This window comes from Gordionus sp. m RMFG-2023, chromosome 1 (assembly GCF_954871325.1).
Source record: "Gordionus sp. m RMFG-2023 chromosome 1, tfGorSpeb1-WG-v2, whole genome shotgun sequence".
In the NCBI taxonomy this organism is placed as follows: domain Eukaryota; kingdom Metazoa; phylum Nematomorpha; class Gordioida; order Chordodea; family Parachordodidae; genus Gordionus; species Gordionus sp. m RMFG-2023.
Window position 1 is genome coordinate 13956189 of NC_088775.1, and position 23555 is coordinate 13979743.

The 23555-nt window shown below is 28.0% G+C and overlaps 1 protein-coding gene across 5 annotated transcripts in view; it reads left to right on the plus strand.

Annotated features, from left to right (window-relative positions):
- The first annotated feature begins 507 nt into the window (after positions 1-507).
- LOC135922411 (eukaryotic elongation factor 2 kinase-like) overlaps positions 508-23555 on the plus strand; it is a 56461-nt gene continuing 33413 nt past the window's right edge. The window contains exons 1-4 of one of the 5 annotated variants that reach the window (XM_065456793.1): positions 508-679; positions 13329-13406; positions 14183-14316; positions 17916-18043. In XM_065456793.1, coding sequence (XP_065312865.1) covers positions 13343-13406; positions 14183-14316; positions 17916-18043 — 326 coding nt within the window. In that variant the 5' untranslated portion in view covers positions 508-679; positions 13329-13342. Of the gene's footprint in view, positions 680-13240; positions 13407-14182; positions 14317-17915; positions 18044-23555 lie in introns of those variants that run through there. The other 4 variants (XM_065456795.1, XM_065456792.1, XM_065456794.1 and 1 more) reach the window with 4 other exon arrangements.

Below are 23555 nucleotides of genomic sequence, written 5' to 3' on the forward strand. Positions count from 1 at the left end.
CATTCATGATATTTTTATTTGACGATATATTACGATTAAATTCATTCTTGTGGTATGTTTAACTCCCTTCCAGTGAGTTGGAAATGAAGAATACCTAGCGCAGCTCTATTGAATTTTCAAAGTCAGAGAGCTATAAATCACATATCACCAAAATTTACCCAATCTGTAAAAACTTTTCTCCAAACATTTTGCATAAAATTACATCTTTAACATATTATTTACATCATAAAAAAAAAAAATTCTTCAAATTTATAATGTATAAAAAAACAATAGGTTAAATATTTATGAAATATTTTATGAAATATTTTATTTTCAATAAAAATAAATAGAGACCCATTACCTCCACTGTTTTTAACTAATAGAATGTTATTATATTTTTATTTCTAATTTTATATTTAATACCTCCAATTTTAGTTAAATTTATGAAATATAATTCCATTTTTTGACGTTGCAAAACTTTTTTTAAAAACCGACATATGACTTTTAACTTTTCCAATTTATCATGATCAAAGACCTTTTTCGCTATATAATCTATCACTCCATAGAGTATTTTGTTTCTCTGGAAAAAGGAAAAAATAACCGTTTGTTGTGTGGTGTTCGTTGCTGGATAGTCATAAACCGATTACTGACTAGTTTTTGCCTATTCACTGGAATTTTCACCTATTTTAAACAATTTGTGGTAAACCCATTTTAGCTTTTCCTTATTTTCATGAATAAATTCTAATCTCAATTGATATGAACACATTTTCAATTATTTGTTAGTAACTATCAAGGCTTACATTAGATGTTAAACTTAAAATTAGCCACCACCCACCCTTAAAGTAATTAAATTATTTTGGCAGTTCATGGGTATAGGCTTTTGTTTTGCCCATTTCTTTTGTTGATTAGCCTATAGACGTTTAAGCTACAGTTTCTCGGACTCCTGCATGTACAAGTACGTGCGGCTTGCCCACAAACGCGTGAAGGGCTCCTCATTTTTTTTCTCCCCTAAATTAACTATCCAGTTTGATGGATTTTTGAGGAAAACCTAGCGTAGCTCTGTTGTACAACCAGAGGGCAAAAACTCTTTTATCACGTATCACGTAAATGATCATATAAAATTTTATCATTTATATGCATTATTAATTTTTACTATATCTTTATTATAAATTAGCAATATTAAAATCCTTGATCTAACACATAAAATGTTCTGATTTTGTGAGAGCAAGTATAAAAATATTTATATAAATATCTAAATTTTTTTTAAAAAATGTCTAAAAGACATGGAAATTTTAAAATTTACCTTATAGAAAATTTATTTTTATTTTGTTTTAACATTTTATTAATTAAATTCAGAGATGCACTGATACTCATGGTATTTTTATTGATGATTACCATGTCAGTGTTGGTTCGTACTTTCAATCTGATATTCATAAGAGTTAGTATTTAAAAAAAAATATATTTATTAAAGCATGATTCACAGATTTTTTTTAAATAGATAAAAAAATTATTTAGAAATAAAATATACTGTTAATTTAATGCCTAATATTTTAAATAATAAGGACTAATATTAATTATAAGGAGATTATTCTTTTCCTAATTAAAATTTTATTGTGGAATTAATATTATAAACTTACAAATATATGAATCATGACTCTAAGCTTCATTAAAAGTTAAAGGCATTATGGCTTAAATTTAAAATCAAAGTCTAATTTGTGGAAATAAAAGCTGTAAAAATATCTATATTTCAAATACCAAAGTTTTTTAGATTATTATTTAATTGTAAAAAAATGGTGTAGTTATGATGATATTTAAAATATTCATTATCATTTCTATATTTACAATGAAATATAAATAATTATATTTGCAATTAATATATTTAGTGATATTATATACTAGTGATATGCATTGGGCCTGGGTAATTCCATACCAAATCGATAACTTTTTGGCCCGACCTTTTTAATTTCAATAAAAATTTTTATGCTGAGAGAATATCATTAGAAAGCATCGAATGCAAAATTTTGCCCTCCTAGTACTCATAGTTCCTGAGATATCAATGGTCAAAAGTGTCAAAAATGACCTTTTTTCGAAAAATATGATTTTTTGAAATTGAGATAAGTTAAAAAATAATGATTTTAAAAATATAAGTTATATGTCATTTTGTAACTCTATTAAAGGCCTTTTATTAAATATTGAGGATTTTTTTGAAATAATATTGTGGTTTTTATTTACGTTATAAATTTTAAACATAAAAATTACAGGTGTTTCGCTTTCCATATTTTTTTGAACTTAATATTTTCTTATTCTCTAACCTTATATCTATTCATAAAAAAAATTTAAACTTGGGACAGCCATGGGTTTTTTACTTATTACTATAAAAAATCAAAAATTAAATATTTTTTCAAAAATAAATGGCTCCTTTATAACGCGTTTTGTTAAGATTATTATTTTTTTAAACTTTTTTTTATGTTTAAACATAAATAACAAGATTTTCTATCATTAATATCATGAAATGAGATTATTTAGCTGCGGTTATAATCATTTTTTTTATAAAAAATTTTAACTTTCGAAAAATTATTTTATAAATTTTGAAGATATAATAGATAAATTAAAATTCATGAAAGATATTACCTATTTTCGGGTTTTCATTAAATTTAGTTTTTTTGACGCCAAGTTAATTTCGTATTGCGATAAATTATATGTACGCCCAGTAGCCGTTGATGGGCTAACTAACTATTGTTAAAATATTATTTTTTGGTATGAAAAGGATATCTTGTGCAGCTGGATAAACAAAAAAATTTGCTGGTCCTTTAGGGTGAAGAAAATTATTTTTTACTTCATCTCTAATTACATTCACTTCTTGTACAAATCCTAACCACCAATCATTTTCATATGCACATGTTACATATCCTCTAATCTCATTGATTAACAGAACCCCAATCAAAGGATCCTCACGTGGATATATTATATTCTCCAAAATAAATTTTTGCGATTTAGAATATAGTTTAGTGTTGAGTTTAGTTAAGCCAATCGGAAACACTGCATGAATTTTTTGTCTGCCGGGTATTGAGATAGATTTACTAAAAAAATATTAAGTTCAAAAAAATATGGAAAGCGAAACACCTGTAATTTTTATGTTTAAAATTTATATCGTAAATAAAGTCCACAAAAATATTATTTCAAAAAAATCCTTAATATATGACATATAACTTATATTTTTAAAATCAATATTTTTTAACTTATCTCAATTTCAAAAAATCGTATTTTTCGAAAAAAGGTCATTTTTGGCACTTTTGACCATTGATATCTCAGGAACTATGAGTACTAGGAGGCTAAAATTTTGGATTCGATGCTTTCTAATGATATTCTCTCAGCATACAAAATTTTATCCAAATTAAAAAGGTCGGGCCGAAAAGTTATCAATCTGGTATGGAATTACCCGCCTAATTTTTCAAGCCCGACACAGCCCGAAATTTTTTTAAAAAAGTTTTGCCGGCCCGAACTTGAATTTTTTTAAAAAAGTTTTGCCGGCCCAACACAAACCCGAAATTTATTTTAAAAAAATTACCGGCCCAGCCAGGCCCGAATTTATTTAAATATAGAAAATAATCTTTATTATTACTTAAAATCAGAGACCTGCAGGCCCGGCCCTAAGCCGGGTCAATTTAAAAATTTTAAAATATACGTGGGCCGGTGTAGTATTGTAAAAACAATACCATCTAAATTCAATACGGTATTGATTCTACAATATTGTAAAATCAATACCGTATTGATAATTTATGACCGAACCTCAACTTTTAAGAATAAAACCTAAAATTTATGAATGAAATCGGTACATTTAAAATTTTAATTATATTTATATCAAGCAATAACAATTAAATATCAAAATAAGAGAATATAAGTAACAGAAAAATATCATTTGCTGCTAATACTTAGTGACAGAAAATATCCTTCCTTTACTGCTTTAAAATATCACAAATTTTTTAATGATGTTACACTTAAATTTATTATAATTTTATATCAAGCAAGTACAGATAAATGTCAAAAATATTCTTTATTGCTAATACTTATAACAGGAAAATATTCTTCTTTATTGCTTTAAAATATCACAAAATTTTTAATGAATCATATTGGTACATTTAAATTTATAATTATATTTATATCAATTGCTGCCAATACTTGCTTTAAAATATCACCTAATTTTTAATGAATCAAATTGGTACATTTAATTTATAATTATATTTATATCAAGCAATAAAAATTAAATATCAAACAATAAGAGAGTATAAGTAACAGAAAAATATCATTTTCTGCCAATACTTAATGACAGAAAATATCCTTCCTTTACTGCTTTAAAATATCACAATTTTTTAATGATCAGATTGGCACATTTAAATTTATAATTATAATTTTATATCAAGCAGGAACAGATAAATATCAAAAATATCCTTTATTGCTAATACTTATAACAGGAAAATATTCTACTGCTTTAAAATATCACAAAATTTTTAATGAATCAAATTGATACATTTAGATTTATAATTATAAATTTATATCAAGCAATAACAGATAAATATCAAACAATAAAAGAATGTCTAGTAACAGGAAAATATCCTTTACTCCTTAAAAATGATCCAGGTAAAAAAAGTAATTTTAGATGTACGGCAAAATTTTATTGTTAGAGAAGATATTCTTTATAGAAAAATAAAGAATAAAGAAGGTAAATGTGATCACAAAATAATAATTTTTATTTATTTATTAGCTTTAGTAATAATGGATGAAGCAGAGAAACAAAGGGTAATATCTAATATTCACCAAGGATCAGATATATCCCTAGAATCTAAAGCTATTGGTGCCCACCTAGGCATTAATAAAACTCAACTTAAACTCTCTGAAAGGTATTTATTATGGTGTTAATTTGTTAATTTTGTGTTTATAGATATTGGTGGCCAAAATTATTTCAAGACACTATTGATTTTATAAAATCATGTGATAGATGTCAGAAGGCCAATACAAGATTTTCTAAAATTTCTTCTACATTGAATCCAATAGATGTACCACCTCTTTCATGGGGTCAAATAGGAATTGATCTTTGCAGCCTGCCCACTTCAGAAGAAGGCTACACATGTATTGCAGTTGCCTCTGATTATTTCACAAAATAGGTTGAGGCAGAACCTATGAAATCAAAGACAGCTGAAGAGACTTGTAAATTTATTTATGGTCTGATTTGCCGCCGTGGCTGCGCAACTGTAAATCGAATTATATAAATATATATCGGTTAAAAAATGTGCATTGATAATTTATAAACTTTTGATTTTATACAATATAGATACAAATCAATGATCAAGACCGAGAGTTTGTGAATGGAATGGCCACGAGATTACATAAAATGACAGGGACGGAGCAACGCATTTGCAGTGCATATCATCCTCAAGCTAATGGGTTGACAGAAAGGAATAATCGTACTATTCAAAACTTAATGTTAAAGGTTTTGAGTGATGATCAAACACTATGGCCTAGGGTTCTTCCGGGGGTACTGTTTGCAATGGGAACCAGTGTCCACAAATCTACAGGATTCACCTCATTTTATATGATGTATGGTCGGAACGCAAAGCTGCCATCAGACTTAAATTCGAAAATTGAGCCAGATATTGTTAAGGAAATCAATAATAATATTGAGAATAACTTTGAAGAGAGTGAATTATTAGAAAGAATAGTTAGCCTATCAGTCATATGGAAAAGGGCAAAAGAAAATATACTTTAGCCCCAGATAGACAAAAAAGGGATTATCAAAAAAGACAAAAGGATAAAATCCCTTATGAAGTCGGGCAACAGGTCCTGATCTGGAACTCACGACGTGCGAATAGAAAGGGTGTAAAAATGTCCGAATCGCTGCTTGAGCAAAGAGATCACAGGCAGCGAGGATCACCATGCAATTATAAGGGGATCTATAATCTCTTATATGATGCTGTTGGAAAATAATGATATTTTTACTGATTTTATGGGGAAGGACATAATAAAACATTTGGTTGATACAAAAAAATATCAACTTGGAACGTGGGCGTATGAATTAGATATCGTAGCATCTGCTACGTTTTTCCAGACATTATTATTTATTGTAAATATGGAAATGAAATGAAATATATTACATATTCTGCATTATCAAAAATGGACTATAAAAAATTTTAATTTAAATATATATTTGATAAATGCATCTTCAGATCATTTTAATCGTATTATAGTGTAATATACACTCAATTTTTTGTGATAATTATGTTTCCTTTTTATGGGATATATTTTCTTTTTATAATATTTTTCTTGTTTTTTTGAAATAAATTTATTTAAATAGTATTAAGAAATCAGCCAGTTTTAATATCATTGCAATAAAATATATATATACAAACAAAAATAGTTGTTTCAGTTTAAAAGAATAATTTAAACATTAAGATTTGATTTTAAACTTAATTTTATATCTGTATAAAAAATTTTGTATTCCATAAATATAAGTGTTAAATTTTAATCAGCTAATAATATAATTATATATACATCTAATAAATAAAATGACGATTTTAAGAGGCCAAGAGGAAATGATTAATCAGAGTGATAGATAGTGATTGAGATGCTTGACATAATAGAAAACCTTATTTGTTTGTGTGCTTACTTTTGTCTATTAAAATTTTAAGGCATGAGATTCCAATAATACGATGTATGAAGAAAATTTGCATACATTTTATTTATTTAAAATTTTCTGCAATAATTATATATACATCTAATAAATAAAATGACGATTTTAAGAGGCCAAGAGGAAATGATTAATCAGAGTGAGTGATTGAGATCCTATGACGTAATAGAAACCCTTATTTGTTTGTGATTAGCTTACTTTTGTCTATTAAAATTTTAAGGCTTGAGATTTCAATAATATGATGTATGAAGAAAACTTGTATATATTAAACAAATAAAATTTATATAGTATATTAAGAATTGTAAAATAAATAAACTCCCTTAAAAATTATATAAAAGAATAGAAAATCATTTATATAATCATTTAAATCTATTTTAAATAAATTTTTACAAATCGAAAATGGCCGCCAATATTTTTGAAGCGATGAAAAATATATATAATAAAAAATATTTTATAATTTTAATGGCCGCCATTATATTTGAAGCGATGAAGAATATATATATAAAAAAAATATTTTATAATTTTAATGGCCGCCAATATATTTGAAGCGATGAATAAATATATAATAATATTTATTTTAAAATTTTAATGGCCCCCAATATATTTGAAGCGATGAATAAATATATAATAATAAATATTTTAAAATTTTAATGGCCCCCAATATATTTGAAACGATGAAAAAATATATAATGAACAGATATTTTACAATTTTAATGGCCGCCGATATATTTGAAGCGATGAAAACATCTCTTAAAAATCAATACAGTATTGATTCTACAATACCAAAATATCACTACGGTATTGAATCTACAATGATAATATCAATACGGTATTGAAACTACATTGGGTATTGATTTCACAATCCTACACCGGGCCTGAAATTTAAAAAAAAATACCTGGGCCGGGCCGTATTTCTTTAAAAAATTTATACAATATGAATCATTATATTTGTCAATTAGATATGGTTATAATGATTATATATAGTTATGATTAATATAATGTTTGGTGAAAGTTAACACTAGCTAACACTCAAAGTATCTCTTACATAATAAAATTATAGTTTTCCTGCCATGGAATAAATACGCAAAGGATTAAATACATTATTATATAATATATAAAATATGTTATATGTTTTATTTTTTTTATAAATACATAGTATATTCTCAAAATATTATTTACACAAATTTTTTAGAGTATCAATTTGTAATATACTAAATATCTGTTTAGAATAAAAAAAAATAAAATATGTTAGTGTTGTTAAACGGCTCGTTTTGAGCCGATTTTAAAAAACGGCTAACTCAGTTTTTTATCCAGAAAAATATTATACAAGCCTGAAAATTTTGCTCATAGAAGGAGCAAAGGTCTAGACATATAGTATCGAAATTTCGAGGCTTAGTCAATATTTTTCTGGCGAAAATATTGAGTTAACCGTTTTTAAAGGTCAAAACGAGCCGTTTAACAACATTAGCTAATATACTTGCTTATTAAATGATAATACTCGCCGAAAAATATGATAAAATACGAAATAATCATTTTTTTGTATATACCAGGTCGAATATTATTTTAAAAAATTCCGGGGCCTAAAAATTTTTTTTAAAAAAAATCCAGGCCGAGCCGAGCCCCAAAATTTTTTTAAAATAAAAAAAATGCGGGCCGCACCTGGCTGAAAATTTTTTAATCTGGGCCGGGCCGTACAAATGGTACCTCTGCAGGTCTCTGCTTAAAATAAAAGACATATGTTATATAGCGTTTAGTTTCAATAAATTAAATCAAAAATTTTTATTTTACATAAAAAATTCAATATAAAATTGATAAATTTAGATATATTTAATAAAATTTCCAAGGTCCGACCCGACCCGATTTTTTTAAAAAATATTAGGCCCGGCCCGAACCCGATTATTTTAAATAGAATTAGTGCCGGACTCGGGCCGGGTACGGGCCGGGTCTAACTTTGCAGATCTCTATTATATACTACAATATATTTATCTTCTTTTTTTTTGCAATACTTATTAAAAAATTTTTTTTAAATTATCCATTGTTATTGCTTCTTTATTCAGGAAAGCACTGTTATGTTAATAATATGAATACCATTCTCTCTATCTTTGTATCAATAATTAAGGGGTTTCAGTTGTAGTGTTTTTTATATTTAGTATCCTAGCTAGTGGTAAATATTAATTTTTGAAGGTTGGTATAAATAATTTAGGAAGAGGAAAACCTGCTGATCTTAGACATATTATATTTAAAATCCATTTTATTATTATAAAATGATGATTATATTAGAATTGTAGATATAATTTTGAAAATATTCCTGACACAAACTATTTAATTCCAAGAGTCCTTCTAGGCATAAAAATATATAATTTTTATTAGAGTTGTATAAATTAGTTATATGCATCTGCCCTAATTTTCTGAGCCCAGCCTGGTCCGAAATTTGTCTGGACGATATTTTTTATTTGTTCCAAAAAGGCTGATCTTAAATAAAAATGAAAATTATTTATCCACCTGGCCCGACCAGAATTTATTTCTACAAATAAATAATATTAGTGTCTTGTTTATGGCAAGAATTTTAAGATATATTAATTTATTTGACAAAATGTAATGATATAAAGTAAAAAAATTTAAGCCCAACCTGGTCCAGCCCAAAATTTTTAATAAATGTTAGGCAGCCAGCCCAGCATGAAGCAAAATTTTTTAAAAAATAGACCTGGCCTGGGTATGGGCTGGGCTGTGATTTACAGATTTCTAGTATTATGTATAAATATTAAATTTGCATTGGTTCTTGTAACTTATAATTTTAACAAAATCTAACTATTTTGTCAGATAAGAGAGAGAGCTAAAAAGTACATTATTATGAAAAGGGGTTTCAATTTATCAAGTCTTCAGCCATAAAATTGATCATATTTTAAATGAGACAACGTTTTAACACATCTCGGATCTCCAGTAGGTAAAGACGAGTCCTTTACCAAGTTCTTTGCCGATATCCTACGAGAGATATCCCTGCTCCCAGCTCACCAAGCTTTCTTCTTATTAAAGAACTACCTTTTAATTCCAAGAATTTTATATACACTTCGAGCGTCTCGGATCTTTCAATATGACGTCAACCTCGCTTCACATGAACTGGAGATTAAACGTCTAACAGAAGATATACTCAATCTTAAATTTGGGGAGTTATCATGGCTACAGGCTACCTTACCAACCAAATCCGGCAGTATTGGTATAAGGTCACCTTCCCTACTTTCTGTTAGTGCGTTCATATCCTCTCGCTTGTCCTGCGAGTCCATCATTCAAACGCTAACACAACATCCTGACCCCTTACTCCAACAGGCAATTGATCTATGGAAGTCCCTCTCATTAGTCGATCCTCCATCGTCGGCATTACAGAAGGATTGGGATAAACCCCTAGTTGGCAACTCCGTTGCATTCCTTAAATCGAGGAGCCGACCAGAGGACCATTCTCTACTCTTCTCCATTTCCGAAGGTAGTAGATACGAATTTCTTGAAGCCTTCCCATCCCGAAACCTTGACCAGCTCCTAAGCAATGATGAGTTACGTCACGCCATCGGTCTTAAACTGAATTGCGATATGGTAATACCTTATAACTGTATCCTCTGTCAAACGTCGGTCAACTCCAAAGGCCTTCACTCTCTACACTGCAAGCGCTGTAAAGGCAGATTCATTAGGCATTCAAAATGCAATGATACCATTGCCAGGGCCTTAAAATCCGCCGGCATCCCATCAACCCTCGAACCTACTGGTTTTTACAATTCAGATGGTAAGCGGCCCGATGGTTCGACTATGATCCCTTGGAAGAGGGGGAATTCCTATTGGGATTTCTCATGCATTGATCCTCTTGCCCCTTCCAAATAGAGATGCCATACTAGATGCCGAGGCGAATAAATTAGCTAAATATTCACCATCTCTTCCCGCCAATTATACATTCCTACCATTAATCGCCACTACCTTAACGTCGTTCGGCTCTCATGCCCTAGACTTCTTTAAAGAGCTAGGAAAACGGATCTCTGCTAGGACCGAGAATCCCAACGAGGGATTCTACCTACGCCAACGATTAGCCATAAACATAGTAAAATACAATTATCTCAGCTTTATTTTTTCAATATCCGAAACGCCGTAATTGAACATCCTATGCATAGTATAGACTTTGGCCATTTTGTTGCATATTATTATAATGTTAGCGCTAAATTTATATTAATGTATAATTAATCTATGATATTTTATTTTATTAAATAATTTTACTAATAATGTAAAATATCTTATTATTATAATGAATATAATATTTATATTTTAAATAATCGCTTTTTATTTGTAAATTGATTTCTATAATCATAAAATATGTCCAATTTTTAAAAAAAAAATAAAAAAAAATAATGGAATAAAAAAAACAAAATACATTTGATCTTTTGTGATTATGCACCTAATATTGCCATAGCTACAAGAAATAGGAAATTTTAGAATGCTTATTGTTTTGCACATAGCTAGCAGTTTATTTATTTGCATAGAAAGTGTTTAATCTTTTTTATAACATTGATTGAAAAGTAAGATCATAAATAAAAACAATGAAAAGATTGGCCATCAGATTGGTTTTATTTGAGTATCAGGTCAGATTGGTGAAAAATTAGTGGATCAGCACATCGTCTAAAAATACATTATGAACATGATATAATTTTATTAATTTCTTTTACAACTCCAGTAGCATTGTGACCAGTTTAGGTATTGAAAATGGGTCTAAAGCAAAAAAAATGCAAATATTTCAATTTTAAGCCTTAAATTGGCATCACTCTTTCACCTTTATTTAATTTATTTTAGCATCTTTTTTATATTCTGCTCAACACTTCCTATTGGTATATGACTTTCTTGTGTGTATAAAGTGATTTACATTTTATTTTTATATTGGCGCATGTTGAGATTTCCTTACATCAACATTATTAAGTCAGTATATTTCGATTTTATTAAATTGTTTTCCTATGGACATATTTGTATGTTTTAAATTTTGATTTAGCTTAACTACGTTTGATACTGTGATACTGTTAATAAGATTTCATTTGGTTTATTGTTCAAAATTTAGAGTCAAATAAATTGATTTAAAAAGCTAAAAAAACCTCATTTTCCGTTTATTCAGATAATTCGAAAGAAAACAATAATTATTTTTACCAAACATTCTAATATATTTTACCATTTTTATTAGTCATAATTTCAAAGATTAATATAAATTTAGTCAAAAATACAATGAATGCTAGGTTGCTTAATTCGAAAAGTCAAACCAAAAATGCCAAAGAACATTGCGCAAAAGTGCTAATGCTTGGGGATGTGAGAATAGTGAGGGATGAGAATAAAGATTACAATGGAAAGTATCTTAAATTTCGGAATGGACATTATTAAGAAGAAAAGGTAAAATAAGGTGTCTTCTTCTTGAATATTTAGAAAAGAAAAACACTCCACGAATTCAAACACCGAAAGTAGAATTGAGAAAGAATAATGTTAACGAGAAAAGAAAATCATTTCGTATTATAGAAACCAGATTTAAAAGGCCGAAGAAACAAAAAATAAGGGAAAACACTAAATTAAAAGGTTTAATAGAATGTTTGGGTGTATATAATTCTTGGATTTTTACGATCTTTTTCTCCATTGGATTTACGGAAAATGAGATGTAGAAATCACCATTTTGATGATTATGTTTCTAATCATCCAAGCACATTGACAAATTTTTTGAACCATTGAAAAATCTAAGTTTCATAACCACAAAATATTACCGGAAAAATAAAATTCCTAACCCTGCATTCGTATTAGCCAGAATTCGCGGCGTAGTATACAAAATACGAAGATATCTAAGAAGTGGTGGCCTGCATAGAGACGAATAAAATATCTATTCAAAAATTGTTTTTATTTTAATTAAAAATATATGTAGACGTAATTCCATTTCACGGTACCCATGTTGGTAAGTATACCTAAAGCTATTCGATGACCTCGTAATTCTTAAAGGTCTTAAGGGTGAAGAGGTATTAAATGTAGCTTTAATAACATTCATGAACAGATTAGACGTTGCAAAAAATATTTACTCCTAAGACTATGCTCCTTTTATCAAAAGATTGGAAGGGGGGATCATACGTGTGAGTTTGCTGCAACTGTCTCCACCGAGGTTAGAAATTTTTATTTTCGGGTACAATAACAAAACAGTTATAACAGACGATAATTGCACTCCAATGACGATATAAAGTGATTTACAACAAATAGAGATGGCCTGCAGCTAAGTTTTCGCCGGAAACGAATGAATTACAAGAGATATAAGAATAACGACAGGTTTCTCAGTAATTTTACAATTAACGTAAAAATAAATGATACAAATTAAAAATGTTATTTACTTAAAACTGGTTCCACAATAACAATGATGCCTAGTACCTTCCAAACATGCATAAACTAATTATTTATTGTGAAAACAGATGTAAACAACATTAATTTTTTTTTTAAACATTTTTTTATTTAACCATTTAAAAAAAAACAATTATGATTTAAAATATTTTTCGAATTATTTAAACTCTTGTCTAATAATCATAAAATTGTTGTTAACTAACAGACGATCTTATTCTATTTTATTTCATAATTTATATTTAAAAAATTCGATTTTCAAATTCATTTAACTTGTAATCTTAAGCAATAAATAGATAAATGGATGAAGATGTTTTCTTGTGGCCAATAACTGATATCGATTTCCCTAATCGTGAACATCCTGGTATATAATATTATATTTAAGAATGATAAAAATAATAGGAATATATAAATTTAAATTTATAGAAATTTATCCATTGGTTTCTTTTAAAAAATATTTTAAACTTGAAGAATTAAAAGCAATTAAACTTTCTACCTAATCTGTCTAAAGTATTTTACAGTTTTAGCACTGATCCAAATTTTAAAAAAAATATAGGCTTAGTTTAGATTTGGGTTCATAGTACAATAACGGGTTAGGCTGTTTGTGTTGAAAAAAAAAATTTCGGTTCGTTTTGTACATTTAGATTAAGGGTCGAACCATTTATAATATTAGAAATATGTATAAACAGGCAAATTTTTAAAATTATATTATTTAAAAACCATATACTATTATATATGATATAAAGCATCTAATGTTTTTAAATTATTTATTGCACATACAAATAATACATACCTATTATAAAATTATAACTAATAAATAGTATTTTATTAACTATTATATAAAATATTTATTCTAAAAACGGTGACTGACACTGACCTGCAAATCAATATTGAATGTTAATAATCTTCAAAATAAATAAAATATCAAACGGCTCAAACCTGTTTAACATTCTTTTAGAAGTTTAAGCTCGGCTAACATATCTTTTATAGCCCAAGTTCCGTTTTGGTTCAATAAATTAAATATCGGTTTAAATCCCCTGAGTTTAAAGTGATACTTTTTAAGTTTAAAAATAATATTTTACACGGGTCTTGTAATGATGAGTTAATTATAAATTTTATTATATATTCCTCAAATAAAAGATATCCACTTAACATCAAAAAATTCATTCGATTCTAATCATTCTGAATCAATTGCTATCTGGAGAAAGGTTGCTCGGAAAGCTTTCCATTTGAATAAAGATCCTTGGGACGATTTTGATGTTGACAATGTAAATGTAAATTTTGATTCATTTTTGAATATAAAAAAATTATAAGAGCCCAAAGTAGTGTTGTTAAACGGCTCGATTTTTAAAAAACGGCTGACCCAATATTTTAGCCAAAAAAATATTACGCAAGCCTCAAGATTTCGCTAATAGATCCCCAAATCTTTCTGCCATCTGTGAGCGAAATCTCCAGGCTTGCCTATATTTTTTGTTCCCAAAATATTGGATTAACTTTTTTTAAACCAAAGTTGTTTGACAACATTTTTTGTAAACTGTAAAAAAAACAAGAAGATTCGGTAAGTTGGTAGCTATTGATTTTTTTTGCTTTTGCTAGAATATACGCTGGGATTGAAATTTTTGTAACTAAGAAATTCTGTTGTAATCTCGTGATTCATCTAAATTTCTATTGGGTCTTATGTAAATATATGTTACCATGCTGCTAACTAAAATACTACAATGTTAAAATTAATTAATCTCACTCTACACTGTTTTAACCTTTCTCGCCCGACTTTTTTTCCCTCGATGAAAAATTTTTTTTTTTAAAGAGATACTTATTATAGACACAAATAACACATTTTTATCAAAAAAACTTATTTCGAGTATTTCTATCAAAAAATATTCAATGATTCCAAATGTCATCAATGGGCAAAACGCAAGTTCATTTAAAAAAATATTTTATTTCATATGAAATGACAAATAACAATTTCGTTTATTATTTAAACATAAATAAATATTACACTTTTGACACATAATTCTTGAATATGAATCTACGCAATACTTGCACCTTTGTTTAATTGTTACGGGCTTTGGGAAATGACCTACTTGGTCATACCTTATATCCGATATGGGGACAATATTTATGGCTTTTCTTCTCTTTACAACTATACTGGAAGGTCTTCCAGTCTTCTTGTTACTATCCTTTCCTGCTAGCATCAGCCCTTTTGCTATTTGAGATTTAAATACCAATAATGTCTTAAATTTGATATTATTTGCTTTCATATGGCGTCTATAAAGGAGCCATGCATTTATTACACAAAAATCCAATAAATGGAAAACCATTCGCATATAATATCTTTTCCATTTAATATCTGTCCTATGTAACTCCACCAGCATATCGTGAAGATCTACTCCACCCATTCCCTCATTATAGTTTTAGTTTTTAATTATAGCAGGCATTTCTACGTTTATAAAGGTTATGTCCGATACAGACCATCGTTTAATTTTGGTCATAGGTAAAACACCTATAAAATTAGATATTGTAATAACAGCTTTATTGTCCTGTCATTTGCAGATAATAATACCGTTTTTTTCACTTTTATAATCTACAGCGCCTCTCCTTTTTTCTTATCGTTTTTAAGTGCGCATCCTGATAATCGATTAGACCTTACCGTTCCGGACACCAAATTTCCCTTTTTTTTAAGAATTATAAATAATTGGTATGAGGAGAAAAAATTATCCATATATAATTTATGGTTTTTATTTGATGGTATTATTTCAGACAGGCGAAGTACGATATCTCCACTGATACCTAAATATGATTTTATAGTATTAGTAGACTTTCCCTGGTATATTTCAAAATCATACATAAATCCAGAAGAGCCACATAGGGCAAACACTTTTATCCCCCATTTACGGGGCTTCGATTTAATGTATTGCCTTAATTTAGAGCTGAAAGGAATTATGAATTCGTCTACAGCTAACTTCTCTAGTTGAATTTTTTTTTAGCTGGCATATGAAAAGTTGAATTTTGAATAATTTGTCGTAACCTTTATCTTCTCTATTTACCATATTTTTGTTATTATTAATATGGAAAAATTTTCGGATCAAAAGAAAACGATTGCGGGACATAGTTTCTGATACTTGTGGAATGGATGTCTCAACCGACCAATACTGCCGTATAGAAGGCATCTTAACTAAGCTAGTCAAATGTATTCCAATAAATTTTTCAATTTCATTGCTATCAGTATTTATAGATTTTCCACAACATTGGAAGGAATAAATATTTATTTCTGATACAAAATTGCTGTTCATTTGGTTGTCCAAAAATTTACGAAAATAGGTTAGAGGAGTTGAATCTGGTTCAGGAATTTCCACCATAGGAGTAAATTCTGTATTCATGTTTCCAATGTCTTTCTTAGACCAAAGAGGGTTATCTTTTATTTTAGTTATAGTAATATCTTCGATTATATCCTCCAATTCAAGACCTAGTTCATTTGTAATATAAGATGAGGTTGGCAAATCATCTCCTACCAAAGGATAATAATTGTCTTCTTCATCTGAGCTCTCTATATTAGCTTCAGAAATATCACCCTCGGGGATAAGTGTAGTCATATCTAAATGCATAGTGATTAAAAGGTATCTCATATTATTTATTACATGTTATATATAGAAAATATTTATTAGGACCTCTCCCTATATCCAAGAAAACTATTAAACATTAAATAATCAAAACAGTTAACTATTATCAAAATATAATCTGATTACCCCTCCCCACTTCCGTTTTAACCCTAAATCTAAATATCCTAAATAATTTGACTAAAATTCCCATTTATTGATATAAAAATATTTTAGTGCATAAGAAATGATCATTGATGCCAAATGGCATTATGCTCAAATTCCAGCACCTAAAATGTTTAAAAAGATGATAATTTTTATATAAAAATATTAATTATATATATTAATAATAAAATTATTACTTATATTTTTAGCAAGTTTTGATAACCGAAAATATGAACTAAAATTTTGGCGCGAAAATGGTAAGAAAAAATTGATTTTTTAAAACTATAATATGATATAATAACATATGAAACAAAAGAGTTAGTGATAAAATACGAAAGAGCAAATATTAAAAATTAAAAATATGATTTCAAAAGTTATCAGTGACCATTTTTAATGCATATAAATTACTATTAAAAAATTATGATTCCAAAAGTTATCCATGGGCGCGAAAGGGAAAAAGTTAAAATATTTAAACAAAAAAAGAGGATATCTTCTTTAAAAAATAAATAAAGTTAAAATAGACATTTATGTACCAAATATGCATTTTCAAGGTCTTTTCATCTTTTTATAAATTGGCATAAACAAAAACTTAATAAAAACACGTTTGCAAGAAAAAAAAATACCAAAGAATCCATCCCGAATTTTATGAAAGCGAAACACGAACTTAATAGTAAACTTAATTTTTTTTGAAATTGGATTTTCATTCCTAAATTGTTTTCATGAGAGTGAAAGTAGAAAAAAAATGACACTCAGCACGCTTAGATCTTACTAGATTATACATTATACTTCCCTACATTTTTATTCCTTACCACTTTAGAGATTACCCCCCCCCCCCCTTCGAAAGGTATTTTAAGGCAAATGGCTCCTGCTCCTCCCCGCCATTCACGTAGACACTTCATAAATTAAATAGTATATATCGGGGATTTAAAGATTTTTTTTTATAGCCAGATATTTTATAATTGTTATAAAAACCATTGCAGTTTTGAAATTTATTTTTAAACGTTATGAAGGGAAAGTTTGACTTAAAGCTTCAATTTTTCTTTCTTTATTTTCGGTGCATAGTTATTTAATATTGGCCCGCTAGTTATATTTATATATAATATTACTCATAGATTAAATCCGAGTTAGCTATTAGATATAAATACCACCCAAAGACTCAAGAATGGGCCCATCAAAACATTCGCGTTAAACTCGAGGACCAACCTTTTGATTCTGGTGCTCAAAGGCTTTGCTTTAGATTGTAAATTTTAAAAAATATAAATATTATTATATCATGGAGAAAAATAGAAATGTAATATAAGGATATGAGAAACCGAAGAAGAAGAAGCTTTAAAAAATGCTAAAAACTAGAAAATAAAATGGAGTCACGATCTAATATTAAATTAAGCATAAAATATTTGTGTTACTCATGAGAACTAGAGAATAATTTTTATAGTTTTCTAAGAATTTGAAGTTTTGAATTGATGACAGGGGAAAAAAATGGAACGGAGAAATCTATGGGTAATAATGTATAGCGTTGAACGTTATTGATTTTTTTAAAGAAGCGTATATGGCCTACTCGGCGAGTTCATATAACACCTATCATATAGATCTGGGTCCGAATCCAGCAAGGACCCTTTTTTTCTGAAGCCATTTACGTGGTGTGCTAATGCTGGATGGAGTATATTATTAAGAGTATCGGATGCGATATCGCGATTCTGTAAATTTTAGTCATTGTTTAGAAAATTGCTATAAACGCTATAATATCATTACCCGAAATTTTGCATCAAATTTTAACTAAGGATGTAAAAAATATATGAACAAAAAATTTTGTTTATTTCAAAAACAAAAAATGGGGAAAAACAACGAAAAAAATGTATAAGCGCAAATATCATTTTAACGAAATTTTTAAACATTTTTAAAAAGGTCAAAGCAAAATATCAAAAAATACGGTTCGCAGACTTTTCAAACTTTATGGGGGAAAAATATATAAGCCTTCTTTAATATAAAAATAAAAACATGTTCAAAATATAATTCCAGAAAATTTCAATAATTTAACATACTATTTCATTAAAATTTTAAAACTTTTAAAAATAATTGCTCACCGTTTTCCTTTATGCTTTTGACATAAAACTTACATATTTTTTTTTATATAATGACATCTGACCTTTTTTTCTGATCTGGGCAAAATAGAAATGTCTTCTTCTGACTAGTATCCAGTTTAAAATAAGGGGCCACGTTCTAATCCTGATAAATGATAAAAGGTCTCGTCTTACTCTGCATTATAATGAGAGCGATTCGCTCAAATGATGCGAAATTTATATAATCAAGACAATTATAGGTATAATTTATAAAAACTGAGCGAAATAATGAAATCGCATAAAAACATGTTGCTATGTGATAATAGACGAATAATTTGTTATTTCGCATCGTTTAAGCGTATCGCGCTTGTTATTTGTCTTTAATATTTGGCGTCTTTGGTTCACCGCTATTTTTAACGAGTAATATTTTGATCATAAATTATTAAAATATTTGTAAAGAAAAATAATATAATAATTTTTATCTAAAAATGCAATGCGTTTAATTATTGAATACTTTTGCTCTAATTATTAAAACTTTAAATTTCAACAATTGTTTGTTTGTAGTTGGGTGTTAATAGCACCCTGTTAAATCCTGAAAAATAATTAAGAAGACCCCCCCCCCCCACCACCCGCTAAGATATTAGGTATTAGAGTTAAAACACCCATTTTTAATAATGTTTTTCCAAGTTTTTTTACCGTATTTTATGCTTGACGCATTCTGGATAAAAAATAAAAAATAATGAATAGCTGCCGATTTAATGATATTTATTCTTTTTTACTATTGAAGATATACGAATAAAATTTAAATATATTTTTTAATGATATAAAAAATCTACTTTCCACGTGATAGAGTTGAAAAATATATTTTTTTAAATAAGCCTCAATACCGAACTCTACCCGGTAATTAAAAATTTTTTAGGATCCGATACCAGTGAAAAATTGCATCTATTACCAGTGAAAAATTTTTATCTGGTACATCTTTCTTTACCTAGGGGATCTACATTTTGACAGAATCAGATGTTTATGAGTAATTTTAACAGTTAAGATTAGTAATTTCTTTTTTTGTATACAAAAGGATTTATGGCTAGAATTGCCGAAAAAAATAGGCTCTAGTCAAAAATAATTATTTTGTTAATATTTAATATTTCTTGTGGAACATTATATATATTTTTTTTTAAATTTTAATTCTTCATATTTGAAATATTTGTAAATAATTTTAGTATCGCTCAAACTAGTGATCTGCATCGAGCCTAATTTTTCAAGACTGGGCCAACATTTTTTATTTGTCTCGAAAAGCCTGACCCAAAATAAAAATAAAAATTATTTGTTCGCCAGGCCTAGTCCGAATTGTTTAAATATAAAAAAAATTAATCTCTTTTTTTAATTAAAAAAAAATATTAGCGCCTCGTTTCTTACAAGAATTTTAAAATATATCAATTTTTTTCGAAATTGAATGATATATTTAAAAATACAAGGATAACTCGGCCAGGCCCTATTTAAAAAAAATTATTCGACCCGACCCAGCCCTGTACGTCCCATAAGGCCTCCAGTAATATATGCACATATAATAGAGGTCTGCGGAGTGTCTATAATTATTGTTTTCTCAGGCCTGGTCCCGTAAAATAAGTCTTTCCAGAATCATGGTAGTTTTTTTAATCAGGGGAAAAAACCATGAATGTTTCTAATTCGGGATCGTAAAATTTTTTGGTCCCACCAGATTCTGAAATCAAAATATCGCTAATATATAAATGTTTTTGCATTACGCCATCTAATGGATTTTTATATATTACATTTTAAAATCGTAAATAAATTTTTCGGACATATTGTGTTAGAAACATATGTTTTACTTATAGTGAATATTAAATAAACGACATATTTATATAATATAAAAATTTATATTTTGCACTTAAAAATATTTTTGAGTAGTTATTAAAAACTAGATTTCATAATAGTTACCGCATTACAAAACATTCATGACTTAAATTCATCTACCTATCTTATTTTGCGTTTGACCTGTAAAGGGTGGGCATGTTGTATTGTTTATTTAACCAATAATATATAATAAATATATTATTAATTTTTAAGAAGAACAATGTCATATATAAAATGTAAACACATCACGATTTTGATGAGATGATTTTGATCAATTTCGCACGCACCATTCTTAAAGTGGGTAAACAGACAGATTTGGGTCGATTTTTATAAACGGTCTGATTAAGATTTTAGCCAGAATAATATTATATAAGATCTGGAGATTTCGCTCATAGATGGCAGAAAGGTCTGGACCTCTATTTTCCAAATCTCAAGGCTTACATGATATTATTTTAACTGAAATTAATAGAATCGTTTTTTGAAATCGATACAAATTGGGCCGTTTAACAAAACTAGTTAGGACCATAAATTCGTGATCTGGAAATGGCAAAATTCTCAGGTCCGTAGTGTTTCAATTTTACACTAAGGTTGTCAGGTCCAGCCCGGTTTTTAATTTTTTTTTAAATATAAGGCTTAAACCAAAATATTAACAAAAAAATTTCCCCTGGCCCTATTACTTTGCCTCGACCCGACAAAAAAATTTTCAGTCGTTACCCGGCCCAAGTCAGACCGAGTATTGCGGACCATTTATAGCATGAATTAATTTTAGGTTTTAATGAGTAATTAGGCTTGGCTGGTTTTTCTAAAAAAATCCCCATGGTTGATTGGACGGAATCTTTAATGAGGCCAATTTTTCACAATATTTTTTTACTTCCAAACAACAAACGTTTTTTATTATTACAGCTGATTTTTTTATATTACAAAATTATTAAATATAGTTGAATTGTGCAAAAAAAGTAAAAACTAATGTTACTTAAAGCTAATATTATTTAATTTACTTATTAAAATAATGACACAAAAATGTAGGTAATAATTAAGAATATATAATAAATACATGTTTTACAATATTCAATTAAGAGATGCATTTAAGAAAAAATCAGGAATAAAGATAGAAGATGAATTGATGCAGCTATAACTTTTAAAGAATGATATTAAGTGACATTCCTTATTAATGTAGTAAATAATTTTCAAGGTTTTTATTTGTAAATATGTGTTTATAATACTTTAATAAATATGTGCAAATTGTTAAAAGTATCTAAATAGAAACATATCTATCCTGTTACTATTTTTTACGGTATTTAATTAATAAAAAAATTCTTTGATTAAAAGTTATTGATAAAGAGGTGTTTAGTAAACTCTGCATGATAAGATGCAATATCAAAATACTTTTTTATATATAAAAATCACAATTCATCTAATACATTATTTGAGTAATTATATTTCATATGGTTTAAAGTGATTGCATAATATAAATTTAAAAAAAACAACTTGTTCACTTCAATCGTTTAAGACCCCATTTAATCGTTATATCAAGTTTGACATGAAAAAAACGGAGAATTTTTCGCATTAAAAATATGTTGTGTTTGGTAGGTTTTTTAAGCTGTTTTTTTCTGGCAACATTTTGTTTGGAAATGACCATTGATAGAATACTTAATTTTTTAAATTATTTTAAGGAATAAATTGCCCACTCCTATGATATCTCTTTACTTTAGCTCAAAATATATTACTGGCTTGATGCCTTACCTAGTCAGAATTTAGGGATATTGTTAAGTGACGAAGAATTAAGAATTCCAGTAGGCCTTCACCTATGATACGACATTATAAGCCACACTAGTTCGCTAGATGTTTCACATTAGCCGATAGTAAAAGGGAAGAATTGACGTTCTTACTCTAATTCTACAGGTCGTGTCTTGCGACATTGAACAATCAATGCATTAATAGCTAAAAAAAATACTAGATAAGGCTGATTTTCCAGTTAGGCTCTTCTGCGGCATAGAAAGGGGGTCATTCATTTGGGATATTCATGCGTTACCAGGTTTCCTTCAACATTTTGACTTAACCGAGAACTTCAATATAAATAAATACTCTTAATTTATCATCAAGATTCATATTCATACCTCCTTATTTCGAATACATTAGGATGTTTCGGTTCCCAAATTTGAATGCTTTTTAAAATCAAATATATCAAAAACTAAAAATCCTGTCAAACGACCCTAATCATAATTTATACCTAAAGCAAAAAATTCCATTTGAAATATTCAGAGGTAACATGTCTTCGGAATACATTTCATCTATTTATTTATAGGCATACTAGTGTTGTTAAGCAGCCCTATTTTTAAAACTGCTAACCCAAGGTTTTCGTCAAAAAATAGCATAATTTTTTTGTCTAAAATATTGGGTTGGCCGTTTTTAAAAATCGATCCTTTTAACAATACAAATTTTTACAAAAAAAGTATATTAATTAATAATTAATTTAAATACTCATAAATTTTTTTTTATAAATTGTAATTGTATACTTTTTTTAAAAAAAAGAAAAATCCTTGAAAACTAAGCATCCACTTACATTTTATGTTTATCAGAGACCTTCAGAGGTACCATTTACATGGCTCGGTTCGGCTCGGATTTTTTAAAAAGGCTTGGCACTAACCGTGTTTTATAGACTCGGCCTTAATGTGCATTTATTCTTGATCATAGCTAATAATGTCGATTTCAAATATTCGGTTTTAAAATATCCAGCCACTCCCAGTTATTTTATGTAAAAAGAATTTTAAGCCCGGCTCTTTAAAAAAATTGGTCTTTTATGTCAGGCCCGGATATAAA